Below are 19,997 nucleotides of genomic sequence, written 5' to 3'. Positions count from 1 at the left end.
TCTGATGTAGTTACTGTACATATGAATATAATTTCTCCTTCCTCTTCTTCGTAAGTTTCATTCATAGTGCATGTGTCTCACGGACATGAGCCTTATAATGAATAGGCCTACCTCTTTTCAGGGAGGATTTGCTGTGAGTATGCTTCAATTTTACCTTACGGCCTTACAGCGTGCTGTGAACATGCACAGCAGCAGTTCAAACCAAAAAAAGACCATGCCATTTTATATCGACAACATCCGCGGTCTTTGACCCACAGAGATGATCTTGAGAACCGAATTGCTTGGTGTCCTTGAGAATCCTCATCGGCAGTGGGTATGCGGCCGGCGGGGACGGAAGATTGAAAGTGGAAGTGCTGACGGCATCACACTGCATCATTCGATCACCTCTGCTTCTGGGCCGACCACTTAGCTCGTCTGCTGGGTGGCTTTCCAACGTTTTTGGATAGTGCGAGGCTGTTCTCGGATCATTCCAATCTCGTATATGAACCATGGCGTTTCAATTCTGGTGAGGAAGAACGGGTTGCGCGGGGCGATCTTCCGCTCGATATTTATCTGGTACCGTGGGTGCATCAAGGTACCCCACCCATGGGCTATGACAATAACGTTCTTATGCCCTCTTGGATTCGATACAGGCCTCAAAAATGATCTACTTTGCTACCTACGTCCTGAGAGTTGGCGGTAAAAGCACTCCCGCGCAAGAGTTATGACGGCGAAGAACGAGGGGACGATCTTTCAACCGTTGGTGATGTTAATCCATTATATGCATATGTACATTGAACTATTCCACAGTTACATTAACATAGACTTTTACACGGTCTCTAGCCAGCAGCATTGGGTAAGGATGTAGGTATATATGTTCAGATGCTTTTTACTCATCCTCCCATTTCAGCGTCTTCCGGACCTTGCTCATCGCATACAACGAATCATTCAGCTCGCCTTTCTTCTTGTCTTCGATGGTAGATGAGACCTCCGTGGAACCCGCGGCGTTGATCGCGTCGGTCACGGGCTTCAGGGTCGGTTCCCAACTCAGCGACCCCTCTGCGCTTCGTTGCGGACGGACTGCCTCAATCATGGTGGACGGAGCGGAGGCGCTGGCGCGCCACTCTTGGATCGAACCCGCGGTGCGGATCGAGTCGACGGAGATGACGAGCGTGTTATCTTTCTCGATGCTGGTCACGGCTAGGGCATTGCCGGTAAGTTCGATGTGGGTCTGGGGCTTTAGGGAGCCGTCGGCTTGTAGGGTGAAGCATTGGAGGCGGGGGGACCTGGCGGAGCATGAGGATTAGTTGATTGCACGTGTTGCATGATCGTAGCAGCATTGCTCTGATCGGGAGCACTCACCCGTCAAGCGCGACCAGGATGAGCCGCATGTCCCCAAGCGTCGGAGCCCAGATCCCGCGGACAACCACCTCGGTGGCGGAGCCTTCCTCGACCAGAGGAACCTTGTGGAGGAAGCGACCTTCGGCCCAGTTCCAAACGATCAGGTAGTTGTCGCCTCCACCGGAGATGAGATACTCCGGGGCGTACTGCGGCACGCAGATCTTGCTGATAAAGGCGGTATGACCCAGGCAGTAGTTTTCGATAACGTGTGCCTGGGGTGGCCCGCGAGAGACACGGATGTGCTCATCGCGGTCCGCGGTCAGGATGTAGGTGCGCTTCTGGGTTTCGGAGGGGAGAGAGACGAAGACCATATCGGTAAGCAGCGAGACATGGCCGAGCAGGAGGTGGTGTTCGAAGGACGGGCCCGACTTCTCCTCCCCTTCCTCCTTCTTCTTGCTGGCGAGGAGAAGTTGCTGTTCCAGGGCTCTCAGGTTGCCCTTGGTGTGCACGGTAAGGTCGGTTGCGGCAGGATGGCTGAGTTTCGCCTCCCTGTTCGGTCTGGGAGCAACGGCAGGCTTGTCGCTACTCGGGATGAGGGGGAGAGAGTGAACGTCTCCAAATTTGTCAGCGCATAAAATTGTGGTCTCGTCGCTGGTCAATGCGATGGAGGATGGGCGTTTCGGCATGATGCTGTGAGGATGCATTAGCATACAACATCGGTCTCATTCAGCACGGCATGCAGTGTCATGGACTACGCTTACCGCTCGGTGAGCTGGTTGAAAGAGCCGTCGTCTTGGAGCTGAAAGACGCGGATGCACTTGTCTTCCCCAGTGACAGCAATAACATAGTCACCGTTCGACGTGCTGGTTACGATGGGAATGTTCGCCCAAGCAGGCGCGGGCTTCGGTTCCTTTGTCACCTCTGCTGGTCTAGACACTTCCGCAGATCCGCCTTCCGATATAGAGACCTTCCTCTTCTTCTCTGGGGGTTCGTGGTCACTGGAGCTGGTATCTTGCGGCCAGCTCGCAAGCCGCTGACCGGTCTCGGCAGAGTAGGAATACAGCCGTGGGCCGGCGGAGGCAAGCAGAAGCTTGGCCTGCGGTCTTTCCACAAATTGGACACATTGGAACGGGTGTTGAAAGTTGACAGCCATAATGCAATGCTGTCGACGGAGCCCAAGAACGGTGGTGCAGCTCCTAAAGTATATAGGCTCAGTAACAATCGCAGAACTTAACCTTGCGCTCCCCCACTTGCGATTTGATAGAGGAGTGGGTGGAGGGCAGAAAAAAAAAGCCTCACCGCCTAAAGTGTCACCGCATGGGATACCGCCTACCTCAGAATGACAAAAAAAGCTAAGCGTGGAGCGGGGCTCACGTGATTAGTCGGCTAGCGAGGCCACAACCGAGTAAAGATTTCCCAAAATTCTCAGTTGCGTTGTTTCTTTCGAACTTCAACGTTTCGATTTATTCGGACAACAACAACGTCAAGAAATTCTCCCTTGCCCTTAAACAGCCTTTCTTCAGCGAAATAAGGAGAAATGGGGGGCAAGTCTGCTAGCAAGGCCGCTTACTTCGAGAAGCTCAAGGCCCTTCTCGATGAGTACAAGACGGTTTTCATTGTCGGTGTCGACAATGTCAGCTCCCAGCAGATGCACGAGATCCGTGTCTCTCTGCGTGGTGAGGGTGTCGTCCTGATGGGTAAGAACACCATGGTATGTCATTTCCCAAGCTCTTCTGCTGTTGATGCATACTAACAGTATAATCACAGGTTCGCCGTGCCATCAAGGGCTTCGTCAACGACAACCCCGAGTACGAGCGCCTGCTTCCCTTCGTTAAGGGTACGTATTTATATTCTCACGTGCTCGTGAAGACAATTGGCTGATGAGAATTGATTAGGCAATGTCGGTTTCATCTTCACCAACGGTGACCTCAAGTCCACCAAGGAGAAGATCTTGGCCAACCGTGTTGCTGCTCCTGCTCGTGCTGGTGCCGTTGCCCCCGCTGACGTCTGGATTCCCGCTGGTAACACCGGTATGGAACCCGGTAAGACCTCTTTCTTCCAGGCTCTCGGTGTCCCCACCAAGATTGCTCGTGGTACTATTGAAATTACCACCGACCTGAAGCTCGTTGAGGCTGGCGCCAAGGTTGGCCCCTCCGAGGCCACCCTGTTGAACATGCTCAACATCTCTCCCTTCACCTACGGTATGACCATCGCTCAGGTCTACGACCAGGGTCAGACCTTCGGTTCCGACGTTCTCGACATCGAGGAGTCCCAGCTTCTCGATGCGTTCAGCGCTGCCATCAAGACCATCACCACCATCTCTCTGGCCGCTAACTTCCCTACCCTTCCCTCTGTCATCCACTCCGTGGTCAACAGCTACAAGAAGGTTCTCGCTGTTGCCATCGAGACCGAGATCTCCTGGCCCGAGATTGAGGAGCTCAAGGACCGTATCGCCAACCCCGACGCTTACGCTGCCGCCGCTCCTGCCGCTGACGCCTCTGCCCCTGCCGCTGGTGGTGCTCCCGCTGCTGAGGAGGCCGCTGAGGAGGCTGAGGAGTCTGATGACGACATGGGCTTCGGTCTCTTTGACTAAACGTCTCGCGTCATTTCTACACGTGAAACGATCGCCATGTTTTAGATATCCTTCTTACCAATCTTGACGATTGGATGAATGAAAAAGATTTCATGGTCAAGAATGTTATGGTCAAACCTTCATCTAGATATGGAACGTAGTTTGCGCTCCATTGTCTGATGAATCAACGAAGGTAAGCTCAATTTGTCTTCACAGAGTCTTTCCCATGCACAACATTCCTGGGTGAATGATGATCCTTTTTAACTCGGAGCTATCGCTTTGAAGATCAAAAACAGCAACAACTTACACTCTAATTTTTTGCTGACACCTTTGTTACTCTCTCACTTTTGTCCCTTGAACTTTTGAGGCAATCGGATGGCTAATGACAATTGTCATAATAGGTTCACGTTGGTTCGTCGTAGGACGTAAGGCCAGCTTCGTGTTTTGGCAGAATATACTCAGTATGTCACTGTCAGCAGCTCTCTGTAGTTAGAAGTTTGGCACGGTGTAGAGGATCGGGAATATTGTGATATTTATTTCCGATAGTCTATTGTCTACAAGGGGAAGATTCTTCAAAACATGGTACATGATAGCTTTAGCAATAGAATGCATCCAATCCATACATAAATCAAAGAAACTCTGCCCTTTTCGTCCATACTAGAAATGTTTGTATGATTTGTAGCCCTACGATAATACAAGTATCCAGGTCGTTTGGGCAAGCTCCGCGTAGTCAGCGGTGATCAGCCGATTGACGGCCCGAGGCACCGAGCGGCAGGACTTGCGCATGTCATGGAAACCCCTCCTTCCCAGGGTCCTCTCTCCTGCAACATACCTTTCACAACCAAAATGCCCGAGCAGTTTGCGCCATTGAAGAACGACCTCTTGCTGAGGGCCGCCAGAGGTACCTCAAAGTTTATCTATACACTCACCAACATAGAAAGCTAATTTTCTCTTAGGTGAGGAGGTGCCCCGCCCTCCGATCTGGGTCATGAGGCAAGGTACGCCTTCTCCCATTCGTAATCTGTGCGGAATCTAGGAACGTGCAACCAACAGTCACTAACTCTGAGCTTCGACTTTCTGCAGCCGGTCGCTACCTCCCCGAATATCACGAAGCGAAAGGCAACCGCGACTTCTTCGAATGCTGTCGCAGTCCCGAGATCGCCTCCACCTTGACCCTCCAGCCCATTGAGCGGTATGCCGGACTCATCGATGCAGCGATCATCTTCTCAGACATCCTGGTGATTCCCCAGGCCATGGGCATGCAGGTCGAGATGGTTGACAAGAAGGGTCCGCACTTCCCGCAGCCGCTGCAATCGCCGGACGATGGACAGTACGAGACGGTGATGCAAAAGCAGGTGGACGTCAAGGGTGAGCTGGACTATGTGTACAAGGCCATCACGCTCACCCGCCACAAGCTCGCGGGTCGCGTGCCGTTGATTGGCTTTTGCGGGGCGCCCTGGACACTGCTGTGCTACATGGTCGAGGGGGGTGGCACGAAGCTCTTCGTTCAGTCGAAGAAGTGGATCTACCGGTACGCCGAGGAGTCCAAGGCTCTGCTGCAGAAGATCGCCGAGATCTGCGTCGAGTACTTGGCGCTGCAGGTCGAGGCGGGTGCGCAGCTGGTGCAGGTGTTTGACTCCTGGGCCGGCGAGATGTCGCCCGTGGCCTTCAGCCGGTTTTCCCTCCCCTATCTGCGCTATATCGCCCAGAACCTCCCGAAGAAGCTGGCGGAGATGGGTCTGGAGCCCGTCCCGATGACCGTCTTTGCGAAGGGGGCTTGGTTCGCTCTGGAGGATCTGTGCGAGTCGGGCTACAACGTGGTTGGTCTGGACTGGTTGCATGATCCCGCGGAGGCCAAGAAGATTGCGAACGGTCGCGTTACGCTGCAAGGCAATGCCGATCCGGGTGTTCTCTACGGTACTCGCGAGGCCATCACCGAGGCCGTGGAGACCATGGTTCGCGGATTCTGGCCGGGCAAGAAGGGTTGGATCGCCAATTTGGGACACGGTAAGGATTAACCTTTCAGACTTCGATTCTTTCACATACTGATGATACCATTGGCAATGATTAGGTATCACTCCGTTCGTCAACCCTGATGATCTCCGGTTCTACTTTGAGGAAATTCACCGCTTGACAGCGGCGTAAGGCCGTCGCTTGATGGGTGGGTATGACTCATACAAATCTCCCGACTATATACATTCTGGATATGTTCATTGCAGCGTATTTGCGATTCCTTTCTCGCACAATGATACTCAGACGGCAATATCCTCGTTCCTGTTCGGATCATATAGTCAGACCAAATCCTCGCAAAAAGCACCACGAAAGAAAGATGTCGGTAGAGACAAACAAAATGATACCATGCAAAACTGAAAGACCAAAATCAAGTCCCATCATATCATGACTTACCAGAGCTCCGGCTTATCCTTGACAAAATCCTCCATCAACTTCTTACACTCCTTGTTATTCAAGACCACCACCTCCTTTCCACGGTTGAGAAGGTATTCCTCGCCGCCCATGAAATTCTTATTTTCCCCAATGACGACGCGCTTCACCTTGTAGAGGATACAGGCACCGGTACACATATCGCAAGGCGAGAGGGTGGTGTACATGGTGGCACCTTCGTAGGCCGAAGCGGGCAAGCGACCCGAGTTTTCGAGCGCGGACATCTCAGCCTATTGCAGTTCCAGTCCAATCAGTCAGTCAGTCAGGCAGTCAGTAGTTACGTCATGCTAGCTCCTGCAATTTACCCAACGCAACAATCCTCACACACCTAGAGCAGCAGTCGAGATCCAGGGTAGACAATTGTAAGGGGTTCGACAATGCAACGAGGCCCTTTAAAAAAAGAAGAGGGGAAAAGCAAAGGATAGGAAACGCACATGCAAGACGGCGCTGCCCTTCTGGACGCGCATGTTGTGGCCGCGACCGAGGATCTTACCATCCTTGGACACCAAGGCAGCTCCAATGGGAACACCTCCTTCGGCTAACCCTTGCTTGGCTTCTTCGAGAGCGGCGATAAACCCGGGATCGGTTTCCATGATGATGCTGTGGACTGGAAGAGATGCAGGAGCGGGGGCTGAAGTTGACAGGAAGTGACAAAACTCTGTAGCTCCATGCGGTGCGGAATGCGGAGGCCATGTTCTGATGAACCGGGCGTATCCGTTAGGGATGGAAAACAAGAATACAAATTACGTGTACTTCTGTAAAATTAGAATCTTATACGTGTAAGGCAAAAAGTGGTTTATACAGCATTTTTTTCTTCTCACACTAAGCTCCTCAGGGATTGGTTCAACATCTTAATCGAAAAAGTCTGTACTTCTGGTTACTAAGTAATAAGGAAATAGATTTTTGGTTGGTTTAAAAAACTGCAAGAGATCCACTCAAATACATACAGGTATAAGGATTAAACAGGCGTACAGTACATACGCAAATACACAGAATCCACATCCCTAGTATCCGTTCTTCTTCCCGCTTCGCTTCGGTCTGCCGAGCCGGGGCCACGGGCAGTCATCCATGATGCCGGGGTGACCTTCCAGGTACCGTACATAGTTGGTCCATTGCCGAGGAGTAGACTACGTACTCCTCCTGCTCTCGGCGGCCTCCTCCTCCGCCTCCTCCGCCTCTTCCTCTTCTTCCTGACCTTCTTTTCCCATGTCTCCTCCGTCTGCGGCCCCTTGCTCCGTCTTCTCCTCTCCTTGGGCCACCCCCCCCTTTCGCGCTCCTCCCGCTCCCGCTCGATCTTCTCCCATTGCTCCTCCTCGACAGAATTAATCCCATTAGGGAAGAATACACCCAGCATACTGTGGCCTACGCCCCGGTATTCTTCTTCAACGGCCCTCAATGTTCCCATCACGCTTTTCCCACCGTACGCCTTTTCGATGTCCAGAGGCATTCCAAGGGGCTCCTGAGTCCGCGCCAGCCCCGCGGCTAAGACGTTCTGACAGATACCGAGAACGCCCACGATCAGAAGATACCATAAATTTGTCTTCAGTCAGGTGGCAAAGATCAGTAGACTAGTCCACAGGATCGCCCGAACCACAAGATCAACTCGTGCCCGGAGAGTAGTCTCGGTTTCGAGGTACCCCGATGCCATATCTTCCAGGTTCAAGCCTTCACAGTTGCCGAGAATGGCAACGGCATGCTGGGCTCCGTTGCCCCTGGTCAAGATATAAGGCGGGCTGGCTCGCTTGCGACAAGCCCACTTCTCCTTCTCCCATTGTGGGAGATGTCCGGCGGTAGTTGCAAGTACAGTCCCGGCAGCAGTAATCAGGAGTATACCCCAATCACCTGACGTAATAAGCGGTAACATAATCGGTAAGCGAGTCGGCCACGTAAGCGAGTCGGCCACCGCAGTCTTGGCAAGCAGCCGGTTATGCCACCCATATCAGAATTTTGATTTACATACAAAAAATGCAGTATTCTTAAACGTTTATATAGCTGTTTAAACGCCTGCAATTGTGCTTAATCCTTCCTTGTTAAACACCTCGTACGTGTATATCCAAGAACACCACACATGCTGCAGCGAGGCGGCGCGCGGCGGCAAGGTTGACCCTCTGCAGGCCCTGTATCACCGGCTGCTTCCTCTGCAGCCTGGGCGTTTGCAAAGGCTTCACGGGCTTCCTGGATTGTGAAGCCATTTAGACTATCCATTTAATACTGATTCCGCCTCTGCTTGGTGTTCTTCCTCTCAACGGCTACACGGAGTTGGTAGTTCTCAAGTTCTAAAAGGGCCGCTCGGTTCAAGGCTATCTCTACACCTTTAACAATGTATAATAAGGCAGTTTGCATAAATGAAACCGGAGGATCAGGGTATTGAAGCAATTGAGATATCAACAACTCGTATTTCTTAAATTACTTTAAATTCCTAGGTGTTTTGGTAACGGTTGAAGTAGTTCCTTAACTACTTGGCCGGCTCTCCTCCCTGTAGAAGATAAAGTTATCTAGAACCTTGCTTGGATCAAAAGGAACAATTCCGGAAGCCTTGAAGGCACTTTGTATATTCGTGGATTTGAATACTTGAATGTGGGCGTCTGGATAGACGTTAAGAAAATCAACCTTATCAATATGGTAATATCCGGTTCGAATAAGGTGTTTAATCCGGCGGCTGTACGCTTGCTTTAACGGCGAGAATACAGCCACATCCAAAGGCTGGCAGAGATGAGAAGAATTGGCCGGCATGCATACTGGAATAACATCATTCTCACGGCATATATCATTAAATTAAGATGTTAAATGGGAGTCATGTCCATCAAGGATAAGGAGGCTATATTAGCCAGTTCTTTGGTCCTTGATATAAGGAATAAAGTGTTCCTTAAGCCAGTGTTCACCAATTTCTCGATTAGTCCACCTATTTGGTGATATCGCAATACGCCATGAAGAGGGTAGACTGCCTTTATACCATGCCTGTATATGGGTCTTTGTCTTTAATATCACGTATGCCGGTAACGCCCATCCTGTGGCGTTGATACACTCAATTGAAGTTACCCATTCGCGGTTTCCAGGCTGTATAAAGAAAGGTCTTCCACGGCAGAATAAACATGTTACTACCTTAGCCGCAGCCACCAAACCTATAGCAAAGCCGGTTTTATCAAAATTGTAGATATCTGCATCTGCAATTGCGTACGTAGCGACGGCGGTTTGTACGCGTTGAAACCAGGCCTGTATAACCTCAGAATCCTTATACTTTGCACATTTATAACTGATTTGACGTGTAAACCGAGACTTTAAGGAATCACGATGCCGAGAAATAAAGTTATACACCCATTTTTCACCTACCGAATCGGTTGATTTTTCACTGTGTTTTTGTATCAAGATTAATACCATATCACGTATATAAAGTTGCCTTGGCGGTGCGCCACGTTGATCCAGTGATATAATCCATTTAATAAGTGATTTCTCTTCCAAAGGAGTCAGTTTATAGCAATTGGCGCGTGTTTTCTTGCGGTACGTGATGCCATTCAAACGATCTTGAAGAGTTGAACGCGGAACTTTAAAAGTATCTGCAGCCTTGTGAATTGAGCGAATTTGACCTTTTTTTATAGCCTTAACTGCGAGGCAGAGCCTGCCTTCTTGTTTCACTGAAACTTTTGATGATCGAGACATTTTTGGTGGAGAAATCGATGTCTGTATACAGGCAGTTTTGTGGGCGTGGTGGTGGTTGATGGGGTGGCCGACTCGCTTACGTGGCCGACTCGCTTACCGATTACGTTATAATGGCAAATATCAGTTGAAGCAGAACGGTCACGATTGCGGTACAGTTCACCCGATTATTGCTCGCCACTGTAACGGATTCGCCTCCCCCAGCTCTCGGGCTGTACACTGTGACGACGAGGCCTACCTGTGGCGGTCGGTCCGCAAACTTATCGTCTTCTCGGAGCTCTTTCCAACTATTCCTCACCAGTGTGTTTGTTTATTCCTTGGTATCTTTATTCGCCCATGCCCCGAACTCTGCCATCAGCCGGCCCAACACCCAGCTGACATTGTCCCTGACATAACCTGTCCGGCCGTGTATGACTTTGCAGCCATAATCCGCGGCCGGCATGAGCTTGTTCTGACCAACAGCAGAGAGGAGTGCGGTGATCGAATACGCGACCCAACCTAAAGAAGACATTTCCGGGTTAGTTCCGAGATCAAGCACTCAGCGACGTGTTGAAGATGGCCCACCGAAGAAAAAGACGACGGGGATGGGCCTTCTAGACCCCACACATTGGGCGAGCGCACGGGCGACGACGTCTCCACCGGGAAACCGAGTGCGGAAGGCTCGGCAAGAATTCGGGCAGGGTATGGATCCGGTCTGGCTAAAGCCTGTGGATGACGCGCAGCTGCAGTTAGATTTGATTGAGTCGGACGAATGGACCGAGTTGGACGAGTTGATGTTGTTGGAGGATTCGAAGAAGTGGAGAGATTCAGATTGGCCTCGTCCGCCTCGTGGTTGCAGCAGTCCTGCAGAGTGCCTGGCAGCAAGGCTGGAGATTGCCAGGGAGGGTAGGATATATTCAAAGCAGTCCAGACGAAGGAGCCAAATATTTGCCAGACAAATTTGGGCGACTGAGAAAGCACGCCACCTAAAGTCTTCAAAGAATCGGGAAGAGAGGCAGAAGTCCAACCCAGAATATGACATGCTCGGATACTGGAGAGAGTATGACATGGAAGAACTCGAAAGGCTTGAAAGATCGCGACTTGATAAATCCTTTGAGAGTATATGTCCACCAGTAAACCCCGTTTATGTAGCATTGGAGGAGAAGCGTGCACTGAGGATACTAAAGGCACTAAAGGCTTCCTCCGTCCAAGGAGGGAACGTTCAGGAAGACAAAGAGGTAACTCAAGCGGGTAGATTGATCAGCAGCCTCAATCTTTGGTTGTTTCTCTTTCCTGCTTGCGTTCTTCTTTCTTCCTGTTTTTTCATTTTCTTTCTGGGTCTGAGGGCTAGATCGCCTTGGACGGGCTTCGAAAAGCTTCCTTCCGACCCCGTATTGTCAATGCGCCCCCGGTATTCTTACAAGTCTTCAACTTTACAGGAAACCGCAGGCTCGGGTTCAGAAAAGGGGCATGGCCTTAGCAGCAAAGTTTAATAGGGCACTTGCCCCTGGGGGTACTGGTGGTTCACTATAATAGGTCATATTCTCATCTAGGACACATAAAATAAAATACAGCTCAGGACTGATACAGTGGTGTGTAGTGGCTGACTACTAAGGCCGTATATACACTCTTCCGCATTTCAAGACCTCACTACACTGAATTGAATACTTTAGCCCCATGGGTAAGGCTGATCTTACGAATTCTAATATATTCTTTACTTGTACTTCCAGTTATTGTTGTTTTGTAACTGATCCAAGAGTCAAGGCTATTCAAAGCAACGTCCGAATACCGGATTTTTAGACACTGAGTCCCACACCTCCTCGCCAGAGGCATGGCATGGCAGCTATGGTCTTTCAATATTACCGTACTCACAATGCTTTAACTAGCTTTATTATCCGTCTAGGTGGGTCTCCAGGGTGGGGGTGCGGGCTGATCAAGCAACAAATATAGACTGAAAGACACAAAGAAAGTACTTTTCTGCCAAAGAATATACTTTCGATGTCATTCAAGGATTTGAGATGACTTAATATACTAGTATGCTCAACACACCAGCCTCACCTATAGAGGCTTAGAGTAGAACGTTCATGTTGACTGATTTTCGGGTTAAGCACTGATAGCCCGCTATGCCACCATATCCAGGCCGAATGAACATACAGGTGGCCAATTGAAGATTATCCTGAGTGCGCTTGAAAGGGGCTAAAATCGTGAATAATTGAACCGCTAAGAGAGGTGCTTGATCTTGTACTAGGGAGGTCTGAGCGCGCTTAGCATGCGCTCGCGGTTAGCTTAGCCCGCCATGGTTAGTCATGGAATAATGTTGACCAGCCCTACTTTTCCTATCGACTCTGGTTTATGTATAGTTTCCACTGGCCAGTATCCTGTAACGTAGCTGAGAAATGTATATCGAGACCTTTTGAAACACACACACCTTAACCTTGTCTCATACTAACTTTAAAATCAATCCTTGCAGGCCTGGATGCACTTCCCACCTGCCAAATTGACTCCTCTGTAGACATTCTATGCTGCCCATGGCCCAACTGACCATGGGCATGCTGATATCTCGCTTCCCCTGAGTCGCTCCGTAGTCCTTCAGACTACATCTTGCGGCATTGTTGGACGGGAGACCCATGGAGACTTGGCCACAGAGCTCTTACAAGCAGCCTTGAGTCTAGACTACGCACCGCTAGAGACGCCACCGATCCATTGATCCACTCGTAGGTAGCGAGCCTCGGCATTGTACGTGCTTCGATGCATACCATCATTGTTAGCGGACTATCGCTGCTTGGATTATCGCCCACATCATACAAGGGCAGACCCGAGCAACAACCAAGGAAGTGCCCGAGCATCCAGAGGGATATATGGCTGAGTCCGAACACTATATCTCGATGTGAGAACAGACTGGGGCTTCAGGGGCATGTGAGTGAGTGATGGTGGCACTTCTGATTGGGGCGTTGGCCTGCGTGATGGTTGCTGTCATCTGTCTTGCCTTGGTTGCAAGCCCACGATATTCGTAGCTTGATAGAATCAGGTGCTGAGATTAGTTTCGGATTGTCTCAATCCAAGTCTTGTGGACGAACTCTGCACTGTTGGTGTCTCACTTCCGCTAACAATTCGTATGCGCTCCCTGCTGTATTAAGTACCTGCAATTCCTGCTTGGGCAGAACCGCAAAACCCTCAACTGAGATTCTCTGTCTATCTGCCTGCCTGCCTGCCTGCCCGTCCGTCCGTTTCCCTGTTCGATCTCACTGTCTCTAGACGCATATGCCCGATTCAGTCTTTGAACAGAGCTCTCCCAATTCACCGACCCAATCTTTTCGTCGCATTGTAATTAGACACTTCAGCAAATGTTCTGATACCCACAAAGGGAGCACTGGCCTACCAAAAAAGCACCTCCACATCACACAGAAGTGCCCGAGATTCGAGAACCCAGACAACCCAAAGATCGAAAAACCGGCAGCGGTTGCGATATCATATGCCTGGGGTCGACTCCCGCATGCGCAAAGAATCATCAGACACGACGAAAACGGGGTCATTGTTTCCATATCGCCAGGTCCAAAGTGGGTTGACAAAGACTTCATCAGATGCCTGGCAGAGCTATTCGAGGTCCATGGAGGATGTTGGCTGGACCAGCTCTGTATGGGCCAGGACAAAGTTGACTATTCGCTGGTCGATATTCCTTTCGTATACCGCAACCTGAAAGTAATCGCTCTTCTTCCTGGCGCACCTTGCGAATGTTTCGTCAAAAGATTGAAAGTATTGACAGGTTTTACACATGATTCGTCCAATTATTCCTGGAAGAAAGCGTGGAATCAATGTACAGAGTGCTCCGGGATCTTGCCGATGTCGTCCTGGTTCAACAGACTGTGGCCACGGCAGGAGATGTACTATGCATCTCGTCTCCAGGTGAAGTGGACCCAGGCGTGGTCTCAATGTGGCGGCAATTCACAGAACAACCCTACCGACACTCTGTACTCGCGCCAATTGGTAGAAGACCTACTCAAGAAGTGGCGGGATGAAATGTCGAAATCGTTGACGGCGCTTCACCCCATTCGGTCGACATTGATTTCGCTGAAGAAGCTATAGCTTAAATGACACAACAAGCTTTAGAGGAATTTAATCCTCAGATCATCCGAGACTGTGTGGAGCTTGAGCGCGTGCAGTTCTATCGCCCGGCTGCAGAATCTTTCTCAGCCTGGGCTCCGGTTGGCAAACGAAGACAGGCCAACTAGGATTTTGCCATGAGGTTCTTTGCTGGCGAAGAGCTGCAATCTCTATCTAGAGAAAGCACAAAAGGCCCACTCCACCTGTTCGGACGGAACTTGTTGGACCTGGTGACCTCACGAAGGTCATGTACTCAACAGAGAGACATGTCAAGTCTATCTGGGTTGACGTGCTGAAGCTCGATGGTTCTGACTATGCCACCGATAGTGCAGTTGGTCTTCTGGGCAAGGCATTAAAGCAACTACGTGACGACTACGAATTTGAGCTCATCACCTGTGCGCCATCAGGTATTTTCGGCGCCAAAAGTTCAACCGCGCTATGGGCTCCGGCTGAGTATCTCGACGACAAGAACGAGATCCAGTCAGCAGCCGAGCTGTACAGACCGATCTACAATTGTGGGAATTTCATTCCCATGACTAACGGTTCCATCTGCCTTCGACGTACAGACAGAGAAAGCCGTCCACTATCCTGCGATGCCGAAGACTGCAAACGCTACTTACGCGACCACAACATTTCTCGTGCTTATGAATTGAGTGACATGATGCGGGCGATAAGGAAAGATTGGTCCCGAGGTGTGTGTTACAGAGTAGATCAAAGGCCTAGGGAGGCATCCTCAAAATGCAAGTTGATGATTTCCAAAGTCGAGCCATTTAGATCATGCGGGAATGACTCTGAGTATTCAGGTCAGATTGTTCAGAAATTGGAAGAAGAGGCACATCTCAATCCTAGCACGTTGAACGCTATTTCCAAATTCATGGGCCAAAAGTCGGAGCTGCCAAAAACCGACAAAGCTGATGATCCTCTTGGTGCCCTATATGCAATTGGTGCATATACGATTGGCCTAGATCACGACAGTTGCAACAGGGAGGGGCGAGAATTGAGACTCATGATTCATCCGGAGATGAAATGCATCAGCATGTTCAGGCGCAGCGTCCTACCAGAAACACCTAGAGGACAACAGGACAAGAACGAAGCTCCGGTTATTCGCACAGTCAAGGTATCGAATAGAGACAACGAATTTGTCCTATACGAAGTTATGCATGTCCCAGGAACCTTCAAGCCGGAGAAGTACCAGGTGTTCGGTGTGTGGTTTCCGATGAAGCCCAATTCCAAGCTCGAAGATCATATGTTTGCGATTGCCAAAAAAGATGCTAAAGATGCACTTATTATATAGGTGAGTCTCTTTCTCGGACGCACCTCTCTCAGGAACAGACTCGCTCGATGTTGACGGGACTCGTTAACACTGTTAATTCGACTCATGTTGTGGATCCCTGGAAAGAACGACATCATCACACACTCGGAATTCTTTATCTCAACATCTCATATTATCATTGTATTATTCTCGGAAACATGATTACAAGACTTTGTACAAGCCATCCACCCCTCCGGAATAATTTCAGCATCACGTCTACCAGACAAAGTTTCGGATTCAACTTACCATGAATGGAGTACCTTTATTTCGGACACTGTTACTCAACCTGTTACTACACAAGCCACGGCTATTTGAACTTCTCAATCCAGAGGAGCGAGCGCGTGGGTCCAATATCAGAATATAGTGCATTGGATGACAGCAGGCAGGCCCTGTCATGTCAGGAAGCAGAGCACCATTGGCGAAACCCCCGCTTCCTCAAAGGAAATCATCATGCTGATTCGGTGCGAGCTTGATCTTCTTCTCCCAGTCCTCCCCATCCACCTCCACCAGGAACATGTACTTCTCCATATACCGCACACCCTGAGGCCGGAGCAGCTGCCACTTGTCGAGGGCAACCAGATCCACGAAGCGCGACACACGGCACCCGGTCTCTTCGAAGACCTTGCGGGAGGCGCAGGCCAGCACGCTGGCGTCCGTCTCCTTGTAGGTGCTGCCGGGGGTCTCCCAGAGGCCCGCGGACCACTTGTCGGGCGCCCGGCGGAGGAGGAGAATGCGGGGCTAGGGCTCCGCGGAGAAGATCATTCCACCGGCTAGGACATGGGGCCGTGAGTAGTCCTCTGGCTTGGCTGCGATGAAGCCTGCATGGGGCTTGGCGTGTTCCTCGAGGTGTTCGGCGTAGGTGTAGGAAGACATCTTGAATATCTCGGGTGGTTGATATAAGGATATGGGTTTTCCGTCTTGGTCTGTTGGATCAAATAGAGTTTGATACTCTTTGGATGATTGTTGTTGTCAAAGTTGGTCAGGTCAAGCTGTGTTGAAGTTGAGTCTGATGATAGAGAAAGGAGAGTTCAAAATCCTCTCATTGGGCTTATTGTACTGAACCCCTCTTCAATCGAAAAAGAAATTAGAGGGTAAATCTCTCATACGTAGATTACACAAAGCACTGCAATGGACCATCACAAAGACCAGCCGTGTCCGGGGAAGCTATCCGGCATCAGCCACGTCAGATACATCGAGCCCGACTTCCGTCTATACGAAGCAACAAGGCAGGGCAGGGGGCAGGATGTCCAGCAACGGCTGGCTATGATGTCGATGTGCGAGTTTTGGTTAACTAAAGATAGAGACAGCCCTGACGCTTGATATGCTGCCTATCTGGTATGAGACAGACAGCTCTCTCTCTTCCCCTCTTTTGGGGCATCGGAAACCGGACAATCTGGATTCTGCAGAGGATGAGCTAATCGCATTAAGTAGATTTAAATCCTTATGAGAGATAGGTACCGTACTAGTGCTTCCTTCCAGGTCCCGCAAAGCTTATTCAAGTGCATGAAGCGTGCATTGCGCGAATGGGAGACGGCTAGGTCCTTTAACATCTTCATATGCGGGATCTGCTGCCTGACAGCCCCCGGGTCTCGTCTTACTTGTATTGACTTCTGGTTATACGACGAGCATGCTTACTGTCACTGCTGATAGCAAGTCTTCTTACTCCTGGGAAGGGTCGTGAGCGGGGTGGATCGGCCAAATATCAAGGAATCGTTGCTGACGAAGGGTTGGGGAATAAGCAAGTCCGGAGAGTCGGTGAGTAGCTGACCCCAATTCTATACGGTGCAGCTGTCAATACGTGCCTTGCTCATCCTGCTTCCCGTTGATCCATACTGGTGAGGATGGGGCTGAATTATCTAGATGATCTGGCTGGATGCATTGAGCTGGTGCAGCTGAGCCCTCAGTACCCTGGGTGCTGCAGTGCCTGCAGCCTGCAGTGGTCACGGGTCACGCCGGTCTCCGCTTCCGTTTTGAGAGATTTCTGCCATATGGCTTCATTGAGAAGGCGGTTGCTGCAGCTGCGCCCAGGTGTGTGTGGCTGTGGCATGTGGCGCGCCCCCGTGGCTCAAATTACCAGCACTGCACCGCCTTTCTTCCTTTTAAGACTTTTCTGCCAGATCATTTATCTGGGATCGTGATGTGATTGGCTTCTATCTCAGCGGTGCGCTCGCGTACTGTATCCTACTGTACCAGGTACATACAAGCCTGGGGAGGCATTGATTCTGAAAATTGTCTTCGAAGAAGAGGAACTCCATGATGAATGACTATGACCTGTTCTCCTCACACTATTGACCCATCCAAGAATCCCCTGTCAAGTAAGAATTCACCGAAATGACCTGTAAGCACACGTAGATTACCAACATAGCAGCCTGATAACCCGACCTTTTGTTACCGTGGAAAGTGATCGAAAGAGATGGAAGAAGACCGAAAGTCATCGAAGCCCTCCAAAGCGCGCTCGGGCCACGAAAAGCCGCGGATGACGGGGCAGTCGAAACCACGAGAACATCATCCTTCAATCTGGGGATAAGATACTATCGTGGGCATCTCAATTGGTTCAAAAGCAGCCTGTTTGCATTTGGATTCAGATCCGTTGTCTCTGGTTGTCTGCCTGCCTTGTCCTTTTCTTCCTGCGTTTCTTCTTGCTTCCACAATCCACAAATCTCTATACTTCCGGAGTTTCGCCACATCGTATCTCCGGTATCAAACCTCCAGTAGATCGTCCGAAACGCTTGGCAAATTTGGTGCCTGTTACCGGTAATCTTTGTTTTCTTTCTTACCTTACCAACTCCGCCCTCCTCCTCCTCCTCTCTTCGCCGCCCGCCGCCGCCGCCGCTGCTGCTCCCTGGCTTTGATAATCCAATTCCGAACATTGTCTTGTTCCTTCACCCTCTTCTCTCCTCTCCTCTCTTCCCCTCTTGACCTTCCCTTACCCTCATCCACCCTTTCTTCCACCTCTCGTGGCCGTGTGCATTTCGTTTTCCGGAAGACAGCGCTTCTGATCCTCGTTTCTCGCTCACTCCTGCTTCTCTCATACCCTCCGCTGTAGACTTTCCGATTGAACTTCCCTCTTGTCTTTCCTCCCTCTCAAAAGTTCTTTGGTTTCGACACCGCTCAATACTCCTCTTTTTCTTCCCTCGCCAAACCTCTCTTTCTTCTCTGTCATATTTTCCAGATTTAGATCAAAATGGTCAAGGAAACTAAGTTTTACGACACCCTTGGGGTAAGTTTTTCTTCGCTGAAATTGAGTTTTTGCTCGAACTCGCAAAACTGACTGTGAGGCGGTTAGGTTGCCCCCACGGCCACTGAGGCCCAACTCAAGACTGCCTACAAGAAGGGTGCCCTGAAGTATCACCCTGGTATGTGCTTTCAGTCGGAAAAGCCCTCTAGAAATTGTTCGATGCCCTAACCAGAATCCTCTCTTCATAACAGACAAGAACACAAACAACCCCGAAGCGGCCGAGAAGTTCAAGGAATTGTCCCACGCCTACGAGGTGCTCTCCGACCCCCAGAAGCGTTCCCTTTACGACCAGCTTGGTGAGGAGGGTCTTGAGCATGGCGGTGCCGGCGGTGGTATGGGCGCCGAGGATCTATTCGCTCAGTTCTTCGGCGGCGGTGGTGGCTTCGGAGGCATGTTCGGCGGTGGTATGCGCGATCAGGGCCCTAAGAAAGCCCGCACCATCCACCACGTTCACAAGGTCAACCTGGAGGACATTTACCGCGGTAAGGTGTCGAAACTCGCCCTGCAGAAGTCCGTTATCTGCTCAGGCTGTGACGGTCGCGGTGGTAAGGAGGGTGCCGTCAAGTCCTGCACGGGCTGTAACGGTAGCGGTATGAAGACGATGATGCGCCAGATGGGTCCTATGATTCAGCGCTTTCAGACCGTCTGCCCTGACTGTAACGGTGAGGGTGAGATCATCCGCGACAAGGACCGCTGCAAGCGCTGTAATGGCAAGAAGACTGTGGTCGAGCGCAAGGTCCTTCACGTCCACGTTGACAAGGGTGTCAAGAACGGACAGAAGATCGAGTTCCGCGGTGAGGGTGACCAGATGCCCGGTGTGATGCCCGGTGATGTGGTGTTTGAGATCGAGCAGAAGCCCCACCCCCGCTTCCAGCGCAAGGATGACGACCTCTTCTATCAGGCTGAGATCGACCTCCTCACCGCTCTTGCTGGTGGCACTATTAACATTGAGCACTTGGATGAACGGTGGTTGACCGTTAACATCGCCCCTGGCGAGGTTATCACCCCAGGTTAGTATCCTTGTTCGGAGCGCATTGAGCCATTCGCTAACATCCCTATCAGGCGCTATCAAGGTCATCAAGGGTCAGGGTATGCCTTCCTACCGTCACCACGACTACGGCAACCTTTACATACAGTTCGATGTCAAGTTCCCCGAGAAGGACCAGCTCAAGAACCTTGAGTTGCTCGAGCAGGTCCTGCCTACTCGTATGGAGCAGGCCAAGCCTGCCGCCGATGCCATGGTTGAGGACTTCGACCTTGAGGATATCGACTCCAGCGAGTACTCTCAGGCACGCGCCCACGGAGCTGCCAACTCTATGGACGAGGATGACGATGACGTTCCTCCTGGTGCTGAGCGCGTGCAGTGCGCCTCTCAGTAA

At 50.8% G+C, this 19,997-nt stretch overlaps 9 protein-coding genes across 9 annotated transcripts; 5 read left to right on the top strand and 4 right to left on the bottom strand.

The window, feature by feature from the left end:
• Positions 1-868: 868 nt before the first annotated feature.
• trm82 (putative tRNA methyltransferase) lies at positions 869-2,556 on the bottom strand (the record flags this gene model as incomplete). Its single annotated transcript, XM_025693173.1, has 3 exons — positions 2,082-2,556; positions 1,342-2,010; positions 869-1,265 (listed from the first exon to the last, which is right to left on the bottom strand). Exons 1-3 carry the CDS (start codon positions 2,471-2,473, stop codon positions 869-871), a joined length of 1,458 nt encoding a protein of 485 aa, XP_025545972.1. The 5' UTR covers positions 2,474-2,556.
• Positions 2,557-2,764: 208 nt separating this feature from the next.
• BO97DRAFT_409424 (60S ribosomal protein uL10) lies at positions 2,765-4,303 on the top strand (the record flags this gene model as incomplete). Its single annotated transcript, XM_025696062.1, has 3 exons — positions 2,765-3,031; positions 3,088-3,157; positions 3,216-4,303. Coding segments are annotated over exons 1-3 (938 nt in total), but the record flags the coding sequence as incomplete, so codon positions are not given.
• Positions 4,304-4,719: 416 nt separating this feature from the next.
• BO97DRAFT_474057 (uroporphyrinogen decarboxylase HEM12) lies at positions 4,720-6,166 on the top strand. Its single transcript, XM_025700293.1, has 4 exons — positions 4,720-4,793; positions 4,849-4,890; positions 4,976-5,899; positions 5,964-6,166. Exons 1-4 carry the CDS (start codon positions 4,739-4,741, stop codon positions 6,035-6,037), a joined length of 1,095 nt encoding a protein of 364 aa, XP_025545970.1. The 5' UTR covers positions 4,720-4,738; the 3' UTR covers positions 6,038-6,166.
• On the bottom strand, positions 5,984-6,982 carry BO97DRAFT_474056 (cytosine deaminase). The gene is made up of 3 exons (XM_025700292.1): positions 6,769-6,982; positions 6,299-6,564; positions 5,984-6,166 (listed from the first exon to the last, which is right to left on the bottom strand). Exons 1-3 carry the CDS (start codon positions 6,925-6,927, stop codon positions 6,145-6,147), a joined length of 447 nt encoding a protein of 148 aa, XP_025545969.1. The 5' UTR covers positions 6,928-6,982; the 3' UTR covers positions 5,984-6,144.
• Positions 6,983-7,077: 95 nt separating this feature from the next.
• Positions 7,078-8,198, bottom strand: BO97DRAFT_447303 (uncharacterized protein; the record flags this gene model as incomplete). Its single annotated transcript, XM_025698760.1, has 3 exons — positions 7,078-7,089; positions 7,530-7,874; positions 7,938-8,198. The coding sequence occupies 3 exons, from the start codon at positions 8,196-8,198 to the stop codon at positions 7,078-7,080; spliced, it is 618 nt and encodes a 205-aa protein (XP_025545968.1).
• Positions 8,199-10,113: 1,915 nt separating this feature from the next.
• On the top strand, positions 10,114-11,541 carry BO97DRAFT_279074 (uncharacterized protein). Its single transcript, XM_025691047.1, has one exon. The coding sequence runs from the start codon at positions 10,573-10,575 to the stop codon at positions 11,458-11,460; it is 888 nt and encodes a 295-aa protein (XP_025545967.1). The 5' UTR covers positions 10,114-10,572; the 3' UTR covers positions 11,461-11,541.
• Positions 11,542-14,315: 2,774 nt separating this feature from the next.
• Positions 14,316-15,362, top strand: BO97DRAFT_429907 (uncharacterized protein; the record flags this gene model as incomplete). The annotated part of the gene is made up of 1 exon (XM_025697405.1): positions 14,316-15,362. One exon carries the CDS (start codon positions 14,316-14,318, stop codon positions 15,360-15,362), a length of 1,047 nt encoding a protein of 348 aa, XP_025545966.1.
• A 426-nt stretch (positions 15,363-15,788) lies between these two features.
• Positions 15,789-16,253, bottom strand: BO97DRAFT_465685 (NUDIX hydrolase; the record flags this gene model as incomplete). The annotated part of the gene is made up of 2 exons (XM_025699555.1): positions 15,789-16,118; positions 16,158-16,253. 2 exons carry the CDS (start codon positions 16,251-16,253, stop codon positions 15,816-15,818), a joined length of 399 nt encoding a protein of 132 aa, XP_025545965.1. The 3' UTR covers positions 15,789-15,815.
• A 2,311-nt stretch (positions 16,254-18,564) lies between these two features.
• On the top strand, positions 18,565-19,997 carry BO97DRAFT_357923 (type I HSP40 co-chaperone YDJ1; the record flags this gene model as incomplete). Its single annotated transcript, XM_025692228.1, has 4 exons — positions 18,565-18,600; positions 18,667-18,736; positions 18,810-19,628; positions 19,681-19,997. The coding sequence occupies 4 exons, from the start codon at positions 18,565-18,567 to the stop codon at positions 19,995-19,997; spliced, it is 1,242 nt and encodes a 413-aa protein (XP_025545964.1).

The sequence above is a fragment of the Aspergillus homomorphus genome (assembly GCF_003184865.1).
Source record: "Aspergillus homomorphus CBS 101889 unplaced genomic scaffold BO97scaffold_86, whole genome shotgun sequence".
NCBI lineage: Eukaryota > Fungi > Ascomycota > Eurotiomycetes > Eurotiales > Aspergillaceae > Aspergillus > Aspergillus homomorphus.
Note: the sequence above shows the minus strand (reverse complement) of the source record. Positions and strands in the feature narration are given on the sequence as shown.